The following is a 21,083-nucleotide window of genomic DNA, read 5'->3' as shown; positions in this document are numbered from 1 at the left end:
AATCCTCATGTAGGATTTTGCTTGCCAAAAATCTGGCAGCAATTTTCTTTTCACATAATTTGTAATCACAGCAATCAATAAATACATATTTGTTTTGTGTGTATGCAAGAGTAGGGTAGCAGGCACTCCCTCTCTACCTTTCTGTCTCTCTCCTCCAATCCATGGGTCAGTCTCTCTTCATGATCAGGAGGATGCAGCTTCTCTTCTTCCATCAAATGCAGCAGCCCCGATAAGCCCCGCCCCCTATGTCACTTGTGCTGGAAAGGAAAGCTGCTTCCCTATTGGTAAACGGTGGCCATCTTTTTGTAGCCCGGCATGTGGACAGTAATTTTATGTAAGTTAGCCCCTGCCTGCAACATCTTCCTATCGCCTAGCTGAGCTGCGCAGAGGACGGAGTCAGGACTCACGACAGAAGGAGCAACATTCTCCTGTCTGCGCTGAAGATCTGTAGCGGTGGCCGACTGCTGCTGCTGCCACTGCACACACTGTGAGTGACAGCTGACCTCTTTCTCCTACTCCTCTATTATACCCAGCGCCCGCCCCCTCTCCCACCCCCACCAGCACTTCCGTCCCCTCTCATGCCACTACACATGCTCTGCCCAAAAAAAAACTGTTTGTTTGTGCCCCTGGACCAGGGCCCCCCTGACAGGCCCGGGCCCCGGTAAAATGTACCCGCCCCCCCTGCCTCTCGGCGGCCCTGGATCTGGGCCACTATTTAAGACGGGGGGAAATAGAGGTGAACGCCTATTCAATGCTGTCTTTCCCAACAGCATTGAAGAGGCAGATCGACAGAATGTGCCTGACTTTAAAAGCAGTCGAGCCCGTTTTGTCGATTTCGGCCGTGAATTGTCGCGATCGCGGACGAATATCGACAATCCACGGCCGTTTACGCAGACACGCCCCCTTTACGCCGATATAAAAGTGGGACACTGAATCGCACATGGCGATCTGCGGTCGAACAAAACGAAAGCAGGCCAGGGTCACGACTGTCGGGCCAGATCGACAGTCGTGACCCGGGATTGAATTCCCCCCTAAAAGGTATACCACATTCCTCCTATAAACAAGATGGGGTAAAATTACTAAGATGGGAGATCTATTTTAGATGGGATGTTGCTATGGGCAACAAATCAGATTCTATTATCTTCCAGAAGGTGCTAACTGAATAAGTAGATTCTGATTGGTTGCCCATAGCAACATCCCATCTGAAATAGAATTCCTATTTTAGTAAATAAATCCCGACATGTCCTTCCCACCCACCCTACCGTCACTCTATTACATTTTTCACTACAATTTTGGGTAAGCAGTCACTAAGTCGACATTCACCAGAATGTCAATCATTATGATGGCGATATGGAAAAAAATGTCAACATTACAAATGTCATCATACACAGAATCTCGACAAGAAATGTTTACATTTTAAAAATGGCATCGCCATTAGGGTTAGGCATGGGTTTGAGGACTAAACATTGACATTATATACCAAACCAGGATTTTGCTAGATTCGCTAGCTGTGGTGCAATCAGGACTGCCACTAGGACTTTTGGGGCCCGGGACTGATTTCCAGTCTGGGCCCCTTTGCCCCCCCCCCCATCTCCCCCCCTCCCTTCAATTACCGTCCGACTCCTGCTCCCTCATCCCCTCCTGCTAAAAGCTGCAGGCTTCTTCAATGCAGGACGCCGGTGACTAATTAAAATGCAGCACTGGCTGGTGAGCCAATCAGAGCTCGGGTACCGGCAGCCACTCAGATTGGCTAATGGTACACAAGCTCTGATTAGCTCAAAAGCCAGTGCAGCATTTTATTTGGCCGCCGGCATTCTGCATTGAACAAGCCTGTGCTTTGTTCAGTGCACCGAGCACAGCGCAGGCAGCACAGCATAGGGGTTGCCGTAGGGAAAATTAGCTCCTTGGGCCCTTCCAGGGCCCGGGACAGCTGTACCCACAGCAGCCCCCTGTCGGCAGCCCTGGGTGCAATGATTCTCTTTTTCTTTCAAGACCTCTCATATCTCCTTCCCTACAGTGCCCCTTCCGGCCCCTAGTTTGGGTGGACATACCGTTCATATAAAGATACCTGTACCTTGAATAGCATTGTATAGCTCAATGGGCGAGATTCAGCAAGCTAAAAATGCAGTAAAAACCCAGTTTTCGGGGTTTTTACCGCAATTTCATATGCAGCAAAGCCCCATTGCTGGGGCTTCGCTGCGGGGGGTTATGCCAGTTCCTATTTGGCGTAACCCCATGGAAGCCTATGGGCTTCCCTTCGCGTCCCCCGCCGCCCCGCGCGCCCCCCGCCGATCTGCGCCGCACCCCCTCACCTGTGTCCGGCCAGCCTCCTGCTGTGCTGCCCGGACCAGTGATTTCCTCCTGCCTGCACCACTTCTGAGTGCAGGGAGGAGGAACCGGAGCCCTTACAGCTGTGTAAGGGTTCCGGCAGGGAGGGGGGGACCCGCTGCACATCGCCGGGCATCGCTTTTGTGTTAATAATCGCATATGTTACTGCATATGCAATTATTAACTATGCGAATGCCGGCGATGTGCACCGGGGATTATTGGTGAATCTCGCCCTTTGTGTGTAAGCATTAATGTGAGCTAGATAGCCTACCAATACATCAGGAGGTGACCGTTCCAGTAAAGTTCCTACACACTTGTCCTGGCCCCAGGATATTATTGGGATCCCCTTCAAGTGACAGTATTATTGCATATACATACTATACTATAAGACTTTTCTTTGATTTTTTTTCATATATGGACATATACATTGAGATCCAGGGATACATATCACGGAACATTCTTTAAGAAGAGGAGAATCTATTTCATATATTCCTTAATAACTTGACAATGGTGCATGGTATTATACTGTTTTACTTTTGTATTCCCATGTTCTCCCCACTTTCTTCCCATCTCCTAGTACTTTCACCTTCTCTTCTCATACTTTCTCCTATCTCCACCACCTGTATTACCCTTTCCTCCACCAGCATCCACTATCTACCTTTACTTCAGAACCTGTATCACCCCCTTTTGCTTCTAGCAGCTTCCCTTACCTACAGATGTGTTCTCATACATCTTTGCTGCAGTTATGCCACACAGCACCCATTGGTACACCAGTTTTCATGAGAATCTTCTAGGCAGACATCTTTTTTGATTTTTCTTCAGAAAAAAAGCATCTTAGTTGCAATATAATGTGACTAGGACATACAAGGAGACTATGCTGGTTAATGTAATATATGGCACTTGTATATCTGTGTGCGACTGGATCTGTACACAAAGTTCTGGATCTGTATACAAAGTAGCAGCCACAGTTTTTCCAATTGCAAACTCTGTTCTGCACACAGACTCAGTCACACACAATATACAAGTGTCAGATATAAAATTAATCAGCACAGTCTACTCGCGAGTGCTAGTCACACTGGGCCTTATTCTAGTTCACTCTTTCTGACAAAATCCTTCTTAGATGGACAAAACCATGTGCACTGCAGGGGGGCAGATGTAAAATGTGCAGAGACAATTAGATTTGGGTGAGTTATTTTGTTTCTGTGCAGGGTAAATACTGACTGCTTTATTTTTACACTGCATTATAGATCTCACTTTGAAGTAAAACCCCACCCAAATCTAATTCTCTCTGCACATGTTACATCTACCCCACCTGCAGTGCAAATGGTTTTGTCCATCTAAGAAGGATTTTGTCAGAAAGAGTGAACTAGAATAAGGCCCACTGTGCTGTGACTAAAACGCATCTCACACTGCATGGCGTATTTAGGCTAGGGGACACATATGTACCTTTTCTCCCCCACCTGTATGAACACCATTTCCTCCTTAGCAACCGCTTTATTCTAGCACTGCCACCAGGTATGAGATTATCACCTCATTAATAATGATCGAATGCGCAGCCTCAGTGACATTAATTAACTTTTCAAGCTGTGGAATGCGTGTGACAGTTGTTTGCAACCTTGCAGCGTGTGCTGGCTACTATGTATTATACCTCTGTCCAGACCGTGCCCTTTTGCAAGACCTATAACTGTATTCTATACTGACGGTGGGTGGGCTGGAGATCCATGTCTCTATGGTGTAGCATGTACCTATCACTTACAGGTGCCAGTAAGAGCGCGGCCCATTTACCAACCTGCCCCCCCTCCTTCCCCAACTCTTACTGCACATGTGGTGGGCAGGCTTTGTAATAGATATACTTACTTCCCCCGGCCGAATTTTAATGTAGAAGTTGCTCCTTTTGTAAGAAATCTTCAAGATTTTGGGCCAAGCAAATCGATTTATTCGCAATCGGTCTCTGTAGATCAGCAGCCCATTGGCGCACACTCCCAGCATTATATCTATTCCTTCAGAATCCTGCAGAACAATAGACATTTTAGGTAACCAAGCTGCTGCTTCAAATGCAGTGGAAATACTGTTGGCTTCTGCATGTATTGTATCTCACAAATACCGTACAGCTTGATTTATATGATGGAATTTAGATCTGAGTTTGGACACGCGCCTTTCACATCTAAATCTCTCCCCAGTTTTGCCAAGGTGCTAATGTATCACCTCTCTAGGCTGTTATGGCTGTGGCCACCAACTCATGCTATTGTCACAGTTATGCACTATATGGACAAAAGTATTTGGCCACACCTGTAAATGATTGAATTTAAGTGTTTCAGATGCTGGGAGAACGTTACATGCTTGACCACATTATGCCAACTGTGAAGTTTGGTGGAGGAGGTTTAATGGTATGGGACTGTTTTCCAGGGTTTGGGCTAGGCCCCTGATCTATAGTAAAAGTGCAATCTTAATGCTTCAGCATACCAATACATTTTAAACAATATAATGCTTCCAACTTTGTGGCAGCAGTATGGGGAAGGCCCTTTTCTTATTCCAACATGACTGTGCCCCAGGGCACAGAGCAAGGAATATGGATTGAGGAGTTCAGTGCAGAACAACTGGACTGGCCCACACAGAACCCTGACCTCAACCCCTTCTCGATCAACATCATTGTCGGACCTCAAATACTCTATAGAATGACTGGGCACAAATTCCCACAGAAACACTCCAAAATTTTGTGGCAAGCCTTCCAGGAAAAGTGAAAGCTGCTATAGCTGCAAAAGGGTGACCAGCTCAATATTAAAGTATATGCATTTGAATACAATGTCATTACAGTCCCTGCTAGAGTAATGGTTAAGCATCCAAAGGGATATGGTCATTAGGTCTACACCAACTAGGTCAACAAGCAGCAAGGTCGACATGGGTTTAGGTCGACATATATCAAGGTCGACAGGTCATTAGATCGACACAAGCATTAGGTTGACATGGGCTAGGTTGACAGTCAAAAAGGTTTTTTTCACAGTTTTTAGAGCCGACATGTGCCGACCTGCGGTATTTCATGCCCTACCATCCACTAGGGTGTGGTGGGAGAATAAAATAGTGTGCCGAGCATAGCGAGGCACCGTGCCCGAAGCATTGCGAGCGAAGCGAGCAATGCAAGTGGATAAGGTGAACTTCAAACTGTGTCCATGTCGACTGTGTCGACATTCGGGTAAAAACAGTGAAAACCCCATGTCGACATTTTAACTGTCGACCTTGCCCACGTCGACCTAATGCTTGTGTTGACCTAATGTCCTGTCAACCAAGACCCATGTCGACCTAGACAAATGTCGACCTTGACCCATGTTGACCTAGACCCATGTCGACATTGCTGCCTGTCGACCTAGTGGTGTCGACCAAATGCTTGTCGACCTAGTTGGTGTAAACCTAACAACCCACACCCCGTCCAAATACTTTTGTCCATAGTACAGAGGTTCCCAAGAGTATTGGAATTGTATTCATGGCACCACCAGGCCAAAACTTAATTATAAAGAAATTTAGAAATAAATATTAAATTAAGTAAGTTGTGTGTATATGGCATTCTTATGGTTAGTTATCTGGTGAAGGACTGGAAGCCACGAACACTGAATTGATTGGTCCTGGACCACAAACCCAGGGCACCCCTGCTATTGTCCCGAGGCACGCAGTTTGGGAACCACTGCTATAGTATATAGTGTATTACCTGTCTTTTATGCAAACTCCATTTTTACATATTTGTATGATTCACATGAACATACTAACACAATGGGACATAAATAATAGTGTACAAGCATGGTGACCATGAATTCCCTCATTCAGACATTTTACATTTGTACTTTAGCCAAGCCTGGACCTGTTGAGCATGAGCGTAGCTATAGAGTGTGCAATTGCTATGGGGCTCAGAGGCATAGGGGGCCAAGCTCTCCTGCATATACATTACAGTAGGTCATATAGTTGTATACCAAGTTCCCAGACTTGCATGCTAAGCAGACTTTTGCCGGAATGACAGGAGAGACTCATCAGCACCCATATAACTGGCACTGTCTCCCTCTCTCCCAGAAAAACTCCACACTGATATGATCCACACTTCCATTTCACTGTCACAGGCACAGCTGAAGTACCGTATATAACCCGGGTTTTTCAACCCTTTTTTTGCTGAAAAAGCCCCCCTCGGCTTATTCTTGAGTGAGTGGCTTTGATAAAATGGCCGCCGGTCTCCTGCACCGAGGACATGTCAAGTGCAGGAGGCCTGGCCGCTATAGTGTGGTCACAGAGCAGGGAGACGCTGTCTACAGGTCTCCGCGGGTTGTGGCCTAGCCTCCCTGCAAGGCGGGACTTCGATTTAGCGGGGATTAGCGGGGAACGCGGCAAACGGAGTCAGGGACAATGAGATTACAGTCTAGAAGGGACCCCCCAGAACCGCTGGATCCACCCAGGACCTCCGATCCTCGTTACCTGGATGGTAAACAGCACTACAGGCTCCAGCACAGGTCCTTCCCAGAGGTAACAGCAGCTAGCTAGGCAGCCAGTTAACGCTGCCTGTGGTCTCCTGTTATGCAGGGGGAGCAGCCTGTGGTGTTTTGTTATGCAGGGGGAGCAGCCTGTGGTGTTCTATTATGCAAGGGGAGCAGCCTGTGGTGTCCTGTTATGCAAGGGGAGCAGCCTGTGGTGTCCTGATATTATTATACAGGGAAATTTACCAGTAGCTGCTGAATTTCCCACCCTAGGCTTATACTCAAGTCAATAAGTTTTCAAATTTTTTTGTGGTAAAATGAGGCTTATATTCAGGTTCGAGTGAGTATATACGGTAATCGGTATGTCTGGCACTGTGGAAGAGTTGGCTTCGCTTCTATTACAGCCTTTGTGGATTTAGCTTCAAGATTAAAATTATCCCAGAAAGGAACATTATGCAGAAACTTATGCCTCGTACACACTAAACAATGTTTGTACTCGGCAGGCTTGCTAGCGATGGAACGCGTCAGTCAAGAGCATACAGACTTGCCAGTGTTGGCAGCAATGGAGCATCGACGGGGGTCAAGCGGGGCCATGCAGCATTCAACAGCATGGAGTCGCTAACAACATCTCCAGATTGAGATGCATGTACAGGTGACCAGGGATGTTGCTAGCGACCTGCAGGAGAGCACATCGCTAACAATCTAGTACACCACATACATTTTAGATCATAAATGTATGTTAAACGTCTTTCTCTGCCATCAATTACCTTGGCATGATGCAGATCCACTCCATACATTGAAAGCTTCTTGGCATTTTCTAGAAAATGAATTTCTGCCTCAGCTGGAGTCATCCCTCTGGTAAAGAAATGACACACACATGTACCATTCAGTATAAAGATAGATAACATCAACACATACCAATTCTCTAGGGGATACGGTCACTAGGTCTACAAGCATAATCCACATGTCCACAAGTATTAGGTCGACACCACTAGGTCGACATGACTGAATGTCAACGTGAAGGAAGGTCGACAAGACTGAAGGTCGACATGCAGGAAGGTTGACATGCAGGAAAGTCGACAGTGTCATTCGGTCGACACAAGCATTAGGTCGACATGGGGTTTTTCACGTTTTTTATTTAGAACCTATGTGCCGACAGGCGGTATCTCATGCCCTACCATCCACTAGGGCGTGGTGGGAGAATAAAATAGTGTGCCGAGCATAGCGAGTTACCATGCCCAAAGCATGGCGAGCACAGCAGTGCTACGTTTCAGTGTCCATGTCGACTCAGTCGATATTTGGGACAAAAAAGTGAAAAAGCCATGTCAACCTTTTGACCGTTGACCTTCCCAATGTCGACCAAATGCTTGTACTGACCTAATGACCCTGTCGACATAACCTGTGTCGACCTTTAGTCATGTCGACCTTCCTGCATGCAGACTTTCATGCATGTCGACCTAGTGGTGTCGACCTAATGCTTGTCGGCCTAATTGCTGTCTATCCAAAGAACCATACCCTTCTCTAGTACTTACTCTGCCTATGTACTTTAGATGAAAATATCCATGTCAGAACTAGAATCTTTATACAGTATGTGTTATGCTGTTCTTTTCTGATGATGCTGTATTATCCAGCTCAAACTGCAGGTCTTCCTAGGATTTTATGCTCAATGATAAAGCGGTTAGATTTACTGAGGAAAAACCGCACCTCAAATTGTGTGAAACAAACCATAAAGGTTTTGCTGTTTCAGGACTCTGCTGGGTGCATACTCACATAATGTACTAAGTGGCAGTGTGCAAACTGTAAAAAAACATTCTGTAACAGCTCAACCCACTCACTATCTTATGGTGGAGTGGGTGTGAAAATATGATCAGGCCCTTATATCTAAAGCGTACAGACCCAATGCAGACGAACTGGGCCCATTTTCCAGTCATGCCATTTGGGGATATTTAAGCTATGGCCATTAGCGATAATAGGCCTGATTTTAAAGCTGCATACACACTGGGGCAGATGTATTAAGCCTTAACAAGAGATAAATGCAAGAGTGATAACGACAGATAAACAACCAGCCAATCACCTGCCAACTGCCACGTTACAGGCTGTGTTTGAAAAAAGTCAGTAAGGAGCTGATTGGCTGGACGTTTATCTCTCCTTATCACCCTTGAATTTATCTCTTGTTAATGCTTAATACATCTGCCCCACTATGTGATAAAGTCAATAAAGTCAAACAACGATATCGTTAACGATTTCCCTTGACCTCCCCAGAGCCACAGAATGAACGATATAGGGCATACACGCTGAGCGAATTCAAAAGATAAATACAAAGAGTTTACTTTACCACTGACCATGTTGTTTTATGAAAAATATATCTTCATCATTCATACACACTACACGATATGCACCTAATCATAAATGACATAGACAAAACTGGATTGCATGCACAGACAAGAAATGAGGTCAATAATGACCCACAGGAGCGCGCATCATCATCATCAAGTGTGGCGAGCGAAGCGCATTACTTCACAGGTATTACGTGTCCCCTCGCGGGGCTCGCTGCGCTCGCCACGCTTCGGGCTCGGTGGCTCGCTGCGCTCGCCACACTGTATAAATTTAACTCCACGCCGACGTGGATAGCAGGGGTATGAAAAGGTAGGAGGACGTGTACCGCCGCCCCTCGCGGGCTTGCTGCGCTCGCCACGCTTCGGGTTGATGTTCATCGTGGGGGGGCGTTAACAATGGGGGGGAGGGGGGGCGGCATTTCTCAAGTCAAATACCCATAAGGGTGGGTATACAATGAAAAATCGGGTCCATTGGCTCATTTAACATTGTTCCTTATGTAAAATCGCGTCCATCGCATCGGTCGTTCCGCATGCCTTAACTTAAGGAATGCGATGGACGCGATTTTTTAATTTTCGGGGAAAAGGCTAAAAATAGCCCTGAAATCGCTTCGGTCGCATCCATCGAATACCTTAACTTAAGGTATGCGATGACCCACGACGGGCGCCGTGCTAGGAAACAAGTACCCATTTTTTAATACAATACACAAAATCAATTCTACTTGTACGTCCTATAGATCTTTGCTGCATCTCAACATGAAATGGGCTGAAACTGGGTGGCAACTGAGGGTCACTGGCATGTAGCTGAGACACTGGGCCTTATTCTGATTGACTCGCAAGGCTGCGAAATTCTCTGCCCGCAGTGCCGGCCGTCCCCCTCCCCCCCCCTTCCAAAGAAGGAGCTATGTGCACTGTGTCTATCTCTGAATAACTCCTACAGCCACAGTATACTACATGTCTGGGTCTGAACCTTTACAATATAAGAAAAATATCTGGTCACTGACAGACGCTATGAAAATTGCAACTGCAACTGTGCACGGATTATTCAAAAACACTAGCAGCCAAGAAAATTGCAATGACGCCCAGCGTAGTAATCACAAAGACACAGCAACTGCGTGAACATTCCCAGTGGAAATGCTAATTGCATAATTGTCAGCTTAATTAAATGGATGGCCACCCAGTACGGCCTGAAGAGCGGCACCTAAGGCATGCTGCTTGTGTACGGATTTGCACTCACACTGAGCGACACACCTTAAAATGGCTGTGACAGAGAGGATCTTGCTCACCTAAAGAATTCCTTCCCAATGCTGTTACCTGTATGTTTTGTGCAGCTCCATCACTCTCTCTTCCAGTTCTCTCGTCTGATTTGGAGAAAAACGAAGTTCACTGACATAATTCCCATGATGCTCCTCAGGGTCATAATCGCCAAGCTCAGCTTGTACTGTATATGAACCTAGTAGGGCATGAGTGACAAAAGAACACGGTAGACGGCCACTGATGATGTCAGCACGGAGCTGTAGGCATAGATAATACCTGAGATAAAGAGAAAAGAAATATGGAAAAGTCAACCACCTCCTATAGAAACGAATATAAATAACAATATTAATACATGTAAAGTGGAATAAAAACCTCTTATTTGAAGACTCATTGCAAAAAAACATATCTACTTATACATGTGAGTGTGAAATTTACTACATTTCCAAACATTGGATTTAGGTTTATAAGCAGTGAGCTATTAGTTGGTTCAGTAGAACCCTTGCGGCTATCACACATGGAATTGCAACATTTTTTTGCAACGTTGTTACGTATTTAGAGCGATTGCAAACACAAGTCTTGAGATGTGACTCAGTCGGGCCGGCGGAAGGGGACATGCGAGCGGCTCATTTATCAGTAAGGCGGTGGGGAGCAGGGACACTTCAGGGAGTTGGGCAGGAAGAGGGGGCAGGCGGGGGCAGTGAGCGGGGATACGGGCGGAGGGCTGCAGGGCTTCCGAGAGAATGGGGCATCAACTAGTCTGAATCAGGCCCACAATTTGCACCATTGTGCAGTGACAGGCAGGGTTATGAGATTTGTCCACAAAGCAAGCAAGTCCATGGCCTGGAGACTGCACTACAACTTCTTTCAGTAAAATAATGAAATATGTGGCATTATATCTGAGGGGTCACGCTTGACCATCAGGTATTACATTTTTAGGAATCTAGGATATTACAGTTATTCATTTTTCTATAATACAATATATACTGTACTTCTCTGGTTTTCTTGGCTGTTAGAATGTAGGCAGCTTCCACCAGAGCATGTATACAAATAGTCATGTAAATATGGAAAGATGACATTTGCTACACAAAAGACTCTTCCAGTGCAATATTAAATGTCATATTTCCTTCCTTTAATTGGCTTAACCATTTGAGTGATAAGGGGATTTGTCAAAATTGGTGTGAAAATTGCTCACAGCAGTTTTTTCTGGGTGAAATATGTAACTATCTTCAATTCATTGGCTTGGTTGTATTTGTCTTTTTTATACTAAAAGAACAGTCGCTGTGAGTGATGCTGGCAGTTTTAGAGGATATTTTGAGGATCGGTCACAGCAACATTGGCAATCAAAGGGTTAACAGACAGATGTCTAGCTCTAATGAGAGATAGGTGCACAGTAAGAGAGCAATCACAATGTATCCAGCCAGTGCGAAAGTGTGCCTGCAGCTCTAAGCACTGTATGGAAGCACAGAAGCAAGCAAGAGTGTGTGAGGTCACCGTGTCTCCTAGCAACAGATATATGTTTCCAGCATATACACAAAGAAAATACATATTTTGATGTTGTTTGAATCTGATTAAGTAAGATTACAGTTATGCCTCTTAAGGTCCATACACACTGGGCGACTATGCCCAGTGTGTATGGACAGCGATGATCACATTCATCGCTGGGGGGAAAGCCGCTCAATGCATACACACTGAGCGGCTTTCCCCCTGTCTGGTGCCAACGGAGGGGGGAGGACGGCGCTGCATAGTGGAGTGCTATGCAAAGCTGTTCTGAAAGCCACTCATCTGCTGGTATAACCAGCAGATGAGCGGCTTTCCGGGTCATGATGCGGGAGCGCACAGCAGCGCTTATCGCCGGGCCATACACACTTCATCACACATACATGCTGTTTTGAGAGACTTTCAGCTCAAAGTCGCCCAGTGTGTATGGGCCTTTATAGCCATCAATCATAATCCTTGGAAACTCCAAATATGACGTAAATAAGTACACCTACAGCCAGAGACGATTCATCCATAAGGTGATCTATTCTCCGCCCCAGACCACATTAGCCTATTTATGTGACCTTTTGGGTTTTTGTACAAAAGAAGGTGCGGGCAGGGGTGGGGAAACAACCCCATACCAGTATCCTAAGGTCCATTGGGACTTTGAAGGCTACACCTAATTATAGTTACATATATGTACAGTGTGACCCCAGACAGGTTCTCCTTGGTACACACATAAATAGACTTAAACACACTCACAAAGGCAAGTGCGATCAATGGATTAATTTTTGACACATTGTGGTTTTCCCACATACATTTTGTGATATTTACTAACACTAGAAAGAAACATTACTGTATGCATCCTTTGTATTTACAAGTCTGAAAGTCCATATAGTAAAACTAATGATAACACATTACCAATACATTAAAAGCAAGCAAGTTTCTTTTTTTTTTAAATACATTTATAGAACAGTTAAAGCAGGCATGTCCAAACTGTGGCCCTCCAGCTGTTGTGAAACTACACATCCCAGCATGCCTTGCCATAGTTTTAGCGTTCCCTAACAGCAAAACTGTTGCAAGGCATGATGGCACTTGTAGTTTCACAACAGCTGGACATGCCTGACTTAAACCAACATGATTTTTATGCAGTGGCAGAGAAATGTTCTAATGTACCAATGCATTGTAGACACCCCTGAATGAGTACCATGTGAAATGTTGCAATCAGTGTCATTCCACACAAATAAATGATATGCCCATATTATGCTTCACACCTTGTAATGTCCTCTGTGAGTTGTGCTGGGTCAGGAGGATAAAACTTCACTGTGAAGCCAAATGTCCAGGGACCACCTAAAGAAACAATGATAGTAAATAAGGAGTGGGCTAGGACGATCAATTAGACAAGGAGTAATAAAGAATAGATGGACAGATGGAAAGGAAAATGTTATAGAGGAGAGAAATAAAAGCGGTGGTGCACAAACAGCTGCCAAGAGACAAGGAGAGACAGTGCGAAGAAAGCACTGTCATCTGTGAGTTGCACACTCACTTCTGATCTGTTTTTTTATTTCCTTGGAGGGATCCAGCCAATTCTGTAAAACCAAAGTAGCAAGGTTAGTATATAAGAATCACACAGCTGCTTGCAGTTTGGTGTTATGGGCAAATCGCATCAGTAGTCGCTGCTCTGAGAATCTTGGTAAAAGCTGGCCAAACACATGCAGATTTGGTTAAAGTAGTAAGTTTATTTGGCTGACTGTGGCACTGGGTGACCACATGCTGACAGATCAAAACAAATCCATTCAGATGTTGGATTAAAATGGAAAGGTAGTCAATTGATGACCAATTATCAGCACGTGTCATCAGATGACCCACAAGCAAACAGAAGAGCAAAGAACACAGGCTAAATTTGATCCATTCGCTCAGTTGAGCACCAGTTGGTGTATACAGTCAGAGGCGGATTTTCTACAAGGTAACCAATGTGCCTGCCTAGGGCCCAGCAGGTCCCAAGGGGCCCCATAAAGATGTACTGGCCATCCAAAACATTCCCAGAGGAGCATTGAGCAACTACCGCATGATGCCATGACATCACATGGAAGTGCCCACCCTCCCAAAGTCCCTTTAGTGATCTTTGATAGGATAGAAAATGTTTGGATAGACAAAATGGTTTTATCCAGTGTATGTGGGAAGTCCGTTTACTCTAAATGTGGCTCATTTATTAAGCCTTCTTCCTAGAAACCTGGAGCCTGATTCAGATTTGTATGCAGAGCCAGTGATCATTTACTGGTAGACTGTGTACGTGCCAAGGTACTCTACCCATGCCACCTGCAATCAGCAGCAAAGCTATAGTGCTATGGATTGTTTGTGGGAGGAGGGCGATATCTTGCTTAGGGCCCCATGAGGTCTAAATCCACCTTTGTATACAGTATAACTACAAATATAATATATCACTATAGAAACAGAATTTGATGACAGATAACAACCACTCTGCCCATATAGTCTACCCTAAAAACATGTACATACACATACATACACAGTAGAGTTATTTTCCTTTGGTGGGAGCCAATTAACCAAACAGTATATTTTCTGTAACGTGGGAGGAAACTGGAGTACCCGGAGGAAACCCAGGCAAGTATTCGAAGAATATGCATACGCCATATAGTTGTGGTCATGGAGGGAATGGAACCCACATCCTCAGTGCTGTGAAGCAGTGCTGCTAATCTTTAGCCCATCGTACTGCACCACTATTTCTACACAATGAGGAAACCAGTACGTAGCTCTACTTTTGAGGCAGCTTTTAAACATACTTTACTAATTCATCGATCATTATTTTGAAGTATGTTTAAACTGCGCTCAGCATCCAGGGAACACACCTAAGGACAACATATTATAGCACGTCACACTGACCATGAGTATGAAACCATAGTATTAGGTTTAGCTCTATTGGGGTCCAGTCTAACTACAGATACTGTATAATATAAAAAGGTGATCCTGACCGTAGGACCTTGTCTGCTAGGTCATCGAAGGTTTATAGAATGGTCCACACAATGGTAAAGCCACCTCTAGAATCCTGTGACCCTGGCATTAGCACAACCAGACATTGATGCAATTACTTTCAGGGGGGTGGAACTGGCATAGTTGAGTAATCAGTAGGATGATAAATCTTGTCATTTGGGATCATACCATTAGCGCTAGCACATCTGAAGAGATCCTGACATCAGTAGTCGATTGTGGTAGGATTACCTTCTGACTGTCGGAGTCACAGAATGTCAGACCAAAGTAATCTTTCTCTAGGAGATTGAGGTGTTCGCACACTGTATCAAACAGGACCTGCCCCCTGGCATGTTTCTGGAAAGCAGAGAAGACACCAGATGAAAGTATTGTCATATGAATTAATACATTGACCGAAGGCTCAGAAATTAAGAGTTCTATGTCATAAGCCTTGGAGAGAGATCAAGCCATGCCATGTTACAGGCTATGTTTGATAAAAATGACAGTTAGGAGCTGATTGGTTGGTACTTTATCTCCATCCAATTTTACTCTCTCCTCGACTTAGTACACAGACCCCAAATTTACTAAAGCATCTAAAAAAAAAAAAGGTGGAGCTGTTGCCTGTAGCAACCAACCACATTCTAGCAATCATTTTTCTACTGCATGCTAGAAAATGATAGACAGAATCTGATTGGTTGCTATGGGCAACAGCTTCACTTTTCTGTTTTAGAAGCCTTCAGATATATATATATATACCCATGTGTCTTATAAGCGTTATGCCTCTGGTATTTGCACATTGAGACAAATAATGCACTGATGTGAAAATATCAAAGGGAACAAGTTCCTACATATGAACTACAAGTAGATTGTTATTGCATTTATTTTTCCTCCTTTTCTTCGGTTTCCTCAGTCATTTCCCACCATGCTTCTCACCTCCACCTCACACTCGTAGTATGAGGAGTCCAGCAAAGTCACCCTGCAGAGTGCACTCTTGGGTTTCTTGGAAAGTTTCTGTGGTGATCTCTGAGTATGGGAAGGTGTTGTTCTGTCTGTCGCTGCATCAAGCCTCTCATCATCCTAGGGTTCACATTAAGATAGAAATTGTCTAATTAAACCTTCAGGTGACAGTAAAACCAACGGTTCCAACGGACATAACAATTCTGTAAAATAATCCTGCAGTTTAAATATCCACAGTGCAACGATAATAGAAAACCTGCAATGAACAGTAGACCAATATAAAAAGAACAAGGAAGGTATGTAATATAATTAGGAACCTGCTGATAACAGTTGTGACAATTAAGGTCAACAAACGTAAATGGAAGAAACAAACAATTGTGACCCAATTTCCAACAGGTTTATTATGCACTGCCTGATTCTCTGATTCTCAAATCCTTAATGGAGCAAAATTGTGATTTATGAATGAGTCCAAGCAGGGAATATTAATAAGATTAATTAAGAAGTTTGTGGGCAAGTGTGTTGAATAGTTGTTGAAGTTTTAAAAATGGATTTTGCCCCTAAGGTCATGCAGTATTGAGGCATTCCAGCTATTGCATTTCTACACAAGTATGCACTTATTTATTTACTAATCTAGAATATACAGGTGAGATCTGATTTAATACCCACTTCTACAGGTCTCCGTGAATTCTCATTAGCTCCTGGTCGCTCCACATTATTAGCAGGTGTTTGTGGGGTGTCAGGTGGCAGTAGCGCAGGATTATGTACTCCATCTTGGGCAGGTCCTTCTGGTCCAGAATTCAGCTCAGTTTCAGCCCCCACCTCTGTGGTCATAATGACTCCTCAGACTGTTGTAGGCTGACAAAAAAACGGAAAGTTGGTCATTTATTAATCAATGTACATAATGAAGAGCACTCATGCTGAACCCGTCACCAGATGTCAGATAGTGCTTTCGCACCAGTCCTCATCCACCAGTGGCAGGGTATATAAGCATCCTTGTCTAAAATGAAATGGTTTATAACTACCCTGTATCAATTATCCATGTTCTGAGCATTTTCCTATATTGTCTCTTTCTTACCCCAAGTTTGCACATAAAAAAAATATGTTTACACCCACACAGATGTCTCTGCATGGCTGGCTGGGGGTGTGCAGTGAGAGGAGCCCCCTCCCTTTTGGCCTGATTAATGCATACTGCAGTCAGAGCATCACAGTGCTGTGTGAGGCCCGTCACCTCCTATATACACAGTACAGTGTGCAAGCCTCTGCACCACCCTCCCCCATTAGCTTTTTCTGCTCCCCCCATCCTTCTTCATTCACCTTCGCTTTCTTATCAACCATCCTCCCCCTCTTCTGTCTTTCTACCATTTCTTTTACTCGTTCTTTCATACCTCTGCTCACTAAATCTCTGTCCCACTGTGTCGCATGCTGCATGAGAAGATGACATTCTGGGCAAAGCCAGTGGGGTGAGAGGTGAGAGAGTGGACCCTCCTTGCACCACAACACAGATCAGGCCAGTATAAGGCAGCTGTGACAGGAGAAGGAATTACAGTGACAACAGTGTAATAAAATAAATCCTCAAAGAGCTCCTCTAAATGTAATGATGCAGATTTAAAAAAAAAAAAAAAAACATTGCTGCAGAAGATTAACCCCTACCACCGTTGTTACTGAGCCTCGGATATTTCTTACTGTTATACCCTGCTGTATATTTCTACGGATATTACGAAGCACAGAAGACTGTATAGCAATCATGAAAGCACTATGCTGGAGAAAAATGTGTTTATGCAGGACAAAGAGCTCTCAGTTCACCTGAAATTGCTACACCGCTGACACTGGTAGTTCTGGGATCCCTACTGAGCTGGATGAATTGCTTTTATGAAAGGCGCTGGGTTACTATTTACCTGTAAAACTTTAAATGGACTTTTTATCCTTTTACTGTGACCACTACTTGCATACCAACACTGCTGAATGATGTTGTGATTACATCTGTAACTACCAATTACAAGAGATAAATACATATAGTCCCCCAGGTGGCTTGCTATTATTTTTGTTTGTTGCAACATTTTTTGCAGAAGTTTTCATAGTGATTTTGAATTCAGACACAAATTATTAAGCGCAGGTCCATTGATCATTTTGGGAAGCAGCTTTCTTTTTTCATCCATCCAAGTCACTGGAATGTTAATAGGGCAAGAAGTACCATATTCAACCACAACCTTGAAGTTCATTGGGCTAGTCCAGCATTTCTCAAACTGTGGGTCCTGACCCCAAAGTGGGTCCCGACCTTCTCAGCATAGGGGTCGCGACTCCATGTTGCTGACAATCAGGCTGATTACTTTTTTAATCTCAGTCAGTGTTTCGAGGAGTGTAATAGATCTGTTGAATTGTCTGTTATTTTAGACTCCTCCCATCATTTTGTGCCTCCACAATGCTGCCACGTATGTGCTGTCTTCTGACTACACATGTGATGAGATGACCTTCTGCAGTATGTTGCTGGGGTCTTGTCATTATTTTTATTGTCTGATGGGGTCCCACAGCAAAATAGTTTGAGGACCCCTGGGCTAGTCCAACCATAGCCAATCAGAGCATTACAAAGTTCACAGGCCCAGACTGCAAAGCAACCCATCAGAGCATTGCAACGTGCACAGCACACTAACCAATAGCCAAACAGAGCATTGTAAACATCAAAGGGCTAGACTAACCAGCAGCCAATCAGAGCATTACAATGTTCACAGACACTAGACCAACCAGTCTAGATTAAACCCTCCCCCATATGCCCCTGCGTTGGACCAATAAAATGATTGAGCATTTTTTACTCTGTTTATCACTGTTTTGAGAGGCATGTGTGGGATCAGAGGCAGTGCCATATTGGAGGTTCTGTGGTGCCTTGAGGTGAGTTGGCTCTCAATTTAAAAATACATAAATATATGACTAAAAATGGTGCTATTATCATGTAGTGTAGGACTACCAGAGCAAAAACACTTTGATATGGCTGGCACTGTAGCTTGCCATATGTTTACAAGTGTATGTAATACTCCTTTCACACCAGCCTAAATTCCCGGGTTGAGTCCGGGAACAACCCCATACTACCTCTGGTGTGAAAGGTACCCGGGACAAATTACCGGGCTAATTTGCCGGCAATCCAACCCTGCTAGGTAGCAGGGTTCTTCCCGGGTTCAACCCGGGGACCTGGCTGGTGTGAATGGGTTACCCAATTTGATGCAGGCGGCGGGCGCAAATGACAGGACAGCCGGTGGATAATGATGACGCAGCTCTCCGGCTGCAGTGAGGGCGCCGGAGAGCTATGTCATCTTCATCTGCCGCCTGTCCCTTCATTTGCGCCGCCACCTGTGTGGATCCCTGGCTTGTGCGGAGGACCAGCAACCGGGGTGAGTATTCTCCCCACCTCCTGCCCACCTCCGCCGCCATCCCGCCGACTGCCCGCCTCCTCCCCACCTCCTGCCGGCCACCTTCCCGCCCACTTCACACACCAGAAAATGCAGGGACTTTTCTGGTGTGAACGGGTCCAAACCCGGGAATGTCCCTGCTTGTCCCGGAAACTGAATTCCCGGGTTTGTCCCTGCATTTCTGGTGTGAAAGGGGTATAACTGAGATCTCTGCATGTTGTTATCATGTAGGTTGCAAGCATGTTTTGCTGGTCCATTGCAGTGTGCTGATGATTTTGTTTGGCTAGATAAACCAGCAGTCAATCAGAATATTCAAACTTTCACAAAAAATGGACAAAGCATATTTTATAAATGTACACAAAGATTGCGCAAGTACAGTATCATGAAAATAGGTCAAGGTTTTTATTACATTTCGGTTTCAAATGTTCTAAAATACCACAAGTACAACCTGGAGTCTACTCATTTACATGTTTAGCATGAAGGCAATGTTTAAAGTTGCAAAATAATTCTTCATTGCCTCTCCTTTTTGTATATTTTCTTTACCATAAATTCCAGATCCATTATCCACAAAGTAACCCAAAAAATTTAAAAAATAAGAAGTTCAAAGTTGGAAATAATAAATTCTGTAAATTTGTCTCTGTCAACATTTCATTTTGAAGTCCTCTTGTTATCTAAGAACAAGCTACTACAGTACTGTAGAAAGTTCTGTCTTCAGCTTCCCCTTTGAATTGCCACATAAAAGCAGCACTTATCACCACAGGATGGGCTGTACGATGTTCATTTCAAAGTCCTGATGAAGTCCCGATGACCAAGCGTATTGTTTTTTTTTTGCTTTAAAACCTTCTCTATAATATATGTAATTTTGCCTTTGGACAGCTCTTAGACATGAACATTGTACAGCTCATGCTGTGGTGATAAGTGCTGATTTTACTGCTATTATATATATATATATATATATATATCCAGTACATTTTTTGGACAATATTTTAGGACGCGAAGCTTACTATGCAATGCAAGCACTTCCTTTCTTTGTTTCAATGGGATACCGTCAGTTAGTCGACCTAAAGGTGGTCGGCAGTCATTAGGTCGACATACAGCAAGGTCGACAGGTACTTAGGTTGACACAAGCGTTAGGTCAACATGGTCTAGGTCGACAGTCAAAAGGTCGACATGGGGTTTTTCACTGTTTTTTGAGCCGACATGTACAGACAGGGAGTATTTCATATCCTACTCTTCACTAGGGTGTGGTGGGAGAATAAAATAGTGTGCCAAGCGTAGCGAGCCATGGGAGGGAACGCGGTGCACTTTAACCTGTGTCCATGTCGACTGTGTCAACATTCGGGTAAAAAAAACTGTGAAATACATGTCGACCTTTTGACTGTCGACTTAGACCATGTTGACCTAATGCTTGTGTCGACCAAAGCACCTGTCGACCCTGTCCCATGTCGCCCTAGTCTCCTGTCGAACTTGCTGTATATCGACCCAACGGTGTCGGCCTAATGACTGTCGACCCAATGATCTCAATGTATTCATGATGCTAAGTACACTAGTAAAGTAACCTACCTGTGAAACAAAATAAACAATAGGCAGCTACTCCTGCCTTTAGCAGGTTGACTAGGCAAGTTACATTTTAAATCAGGAAATAAATAACTGGGAAGAGGTCCATTTACTTGGAAGAAGGCAGGCTGTATAACTCTCGTGTATTTAACTCTCGAGATTTAACTTGTTGCACAAACTTTTTTTTTTTTAAATGATGTCAAAGCTTAGGATCAAGGTGGCAAGATCAGTGTTAATTTAGAGCTGTCATTTTAAACACTGATCCACCTAAAACTATTGTCATATACTTCAGCAATAAGTCTAGAGATCATTTTAATGACACTTTTGTCATTTTCACTTTT

At 44.3% G+C, this 21,083-nt stretch overlaps 1 protein-coding gene across 13 annotated transcripts in view; it reads right to left on the bottom strand.

The window, feature by feature from the left end:
* Window positions 1–21,083, bottom strand: part of EPB41L1 (erythrocyte membrane protein band 4.1 like 1) — a 134,730-nt gene that overhangs the window by 43,123 nt on the left and 70,524 nt on the right. For 8 of the 13 annotated variants that reach the window (XM_083147765.1, XM_083147757.1, XM_083147759.1 and 5 more), the window contains 8 exons: window positions 16,454–16,642; window positions 15,764–15,907; window positions 15,023–15,187; window positions 13,392–13,434; window positions 13,120–13,195; window positions 10,427–10,645; window positions 7,547–7,634; window positions 4,186–4,338 (listed from right to left, as the gene is read on the bottom strand). In XM_083147765.1, the coding sequence (XP_083003891.1) occupies window positions 4,186–4,338; window positions 7,547–7,634; window positions 10,427–10,645; window positions 13,120–13,195; window positions 13,392–13,434; window positions 15,023–15,187; window positions 15,764–15,907; window positions 16,454–16,618 (1,053 nt within the window). In that variant the 5' untranslated portion in view covers window positions 16,619–16,642. The remainder of the gene's footprint in view (window positions 1–4,185; window positions 4,339–7,546; window positions 7,635–10,426; window positions 10,646–13,119; window positions 13,196–13,391; window positions 13,435–15,022; window positions 15,188–15,763; window positions 15,908–16,453; window positions 16,643–21,083) is intronic. The other 5 variants (XM_083147763.1, XM_083147764.1, XM_083147762.1 and 2 more) reach the window with 1 other exon arrangement.

This window comes from Crinia signifera, chromosome 6, assembly GCF_055691185.1.
Source record: "Crinia signifera chromosome 6, ASM5569118v1, whole genome shotgun sequence".
Classification (NCBI taxonomy): domain Eukaryota; kingdom Metazoa; phylum Chordata; class Amphibia; order Anura; family Myobatrachidae; genus Crinia; species Crinia signifera.
The sequence above is the reverse complement of the archived record's forward strand: the minus strand, read 5'-3'. Positions and strand labels throughout refer to the sequence as shown.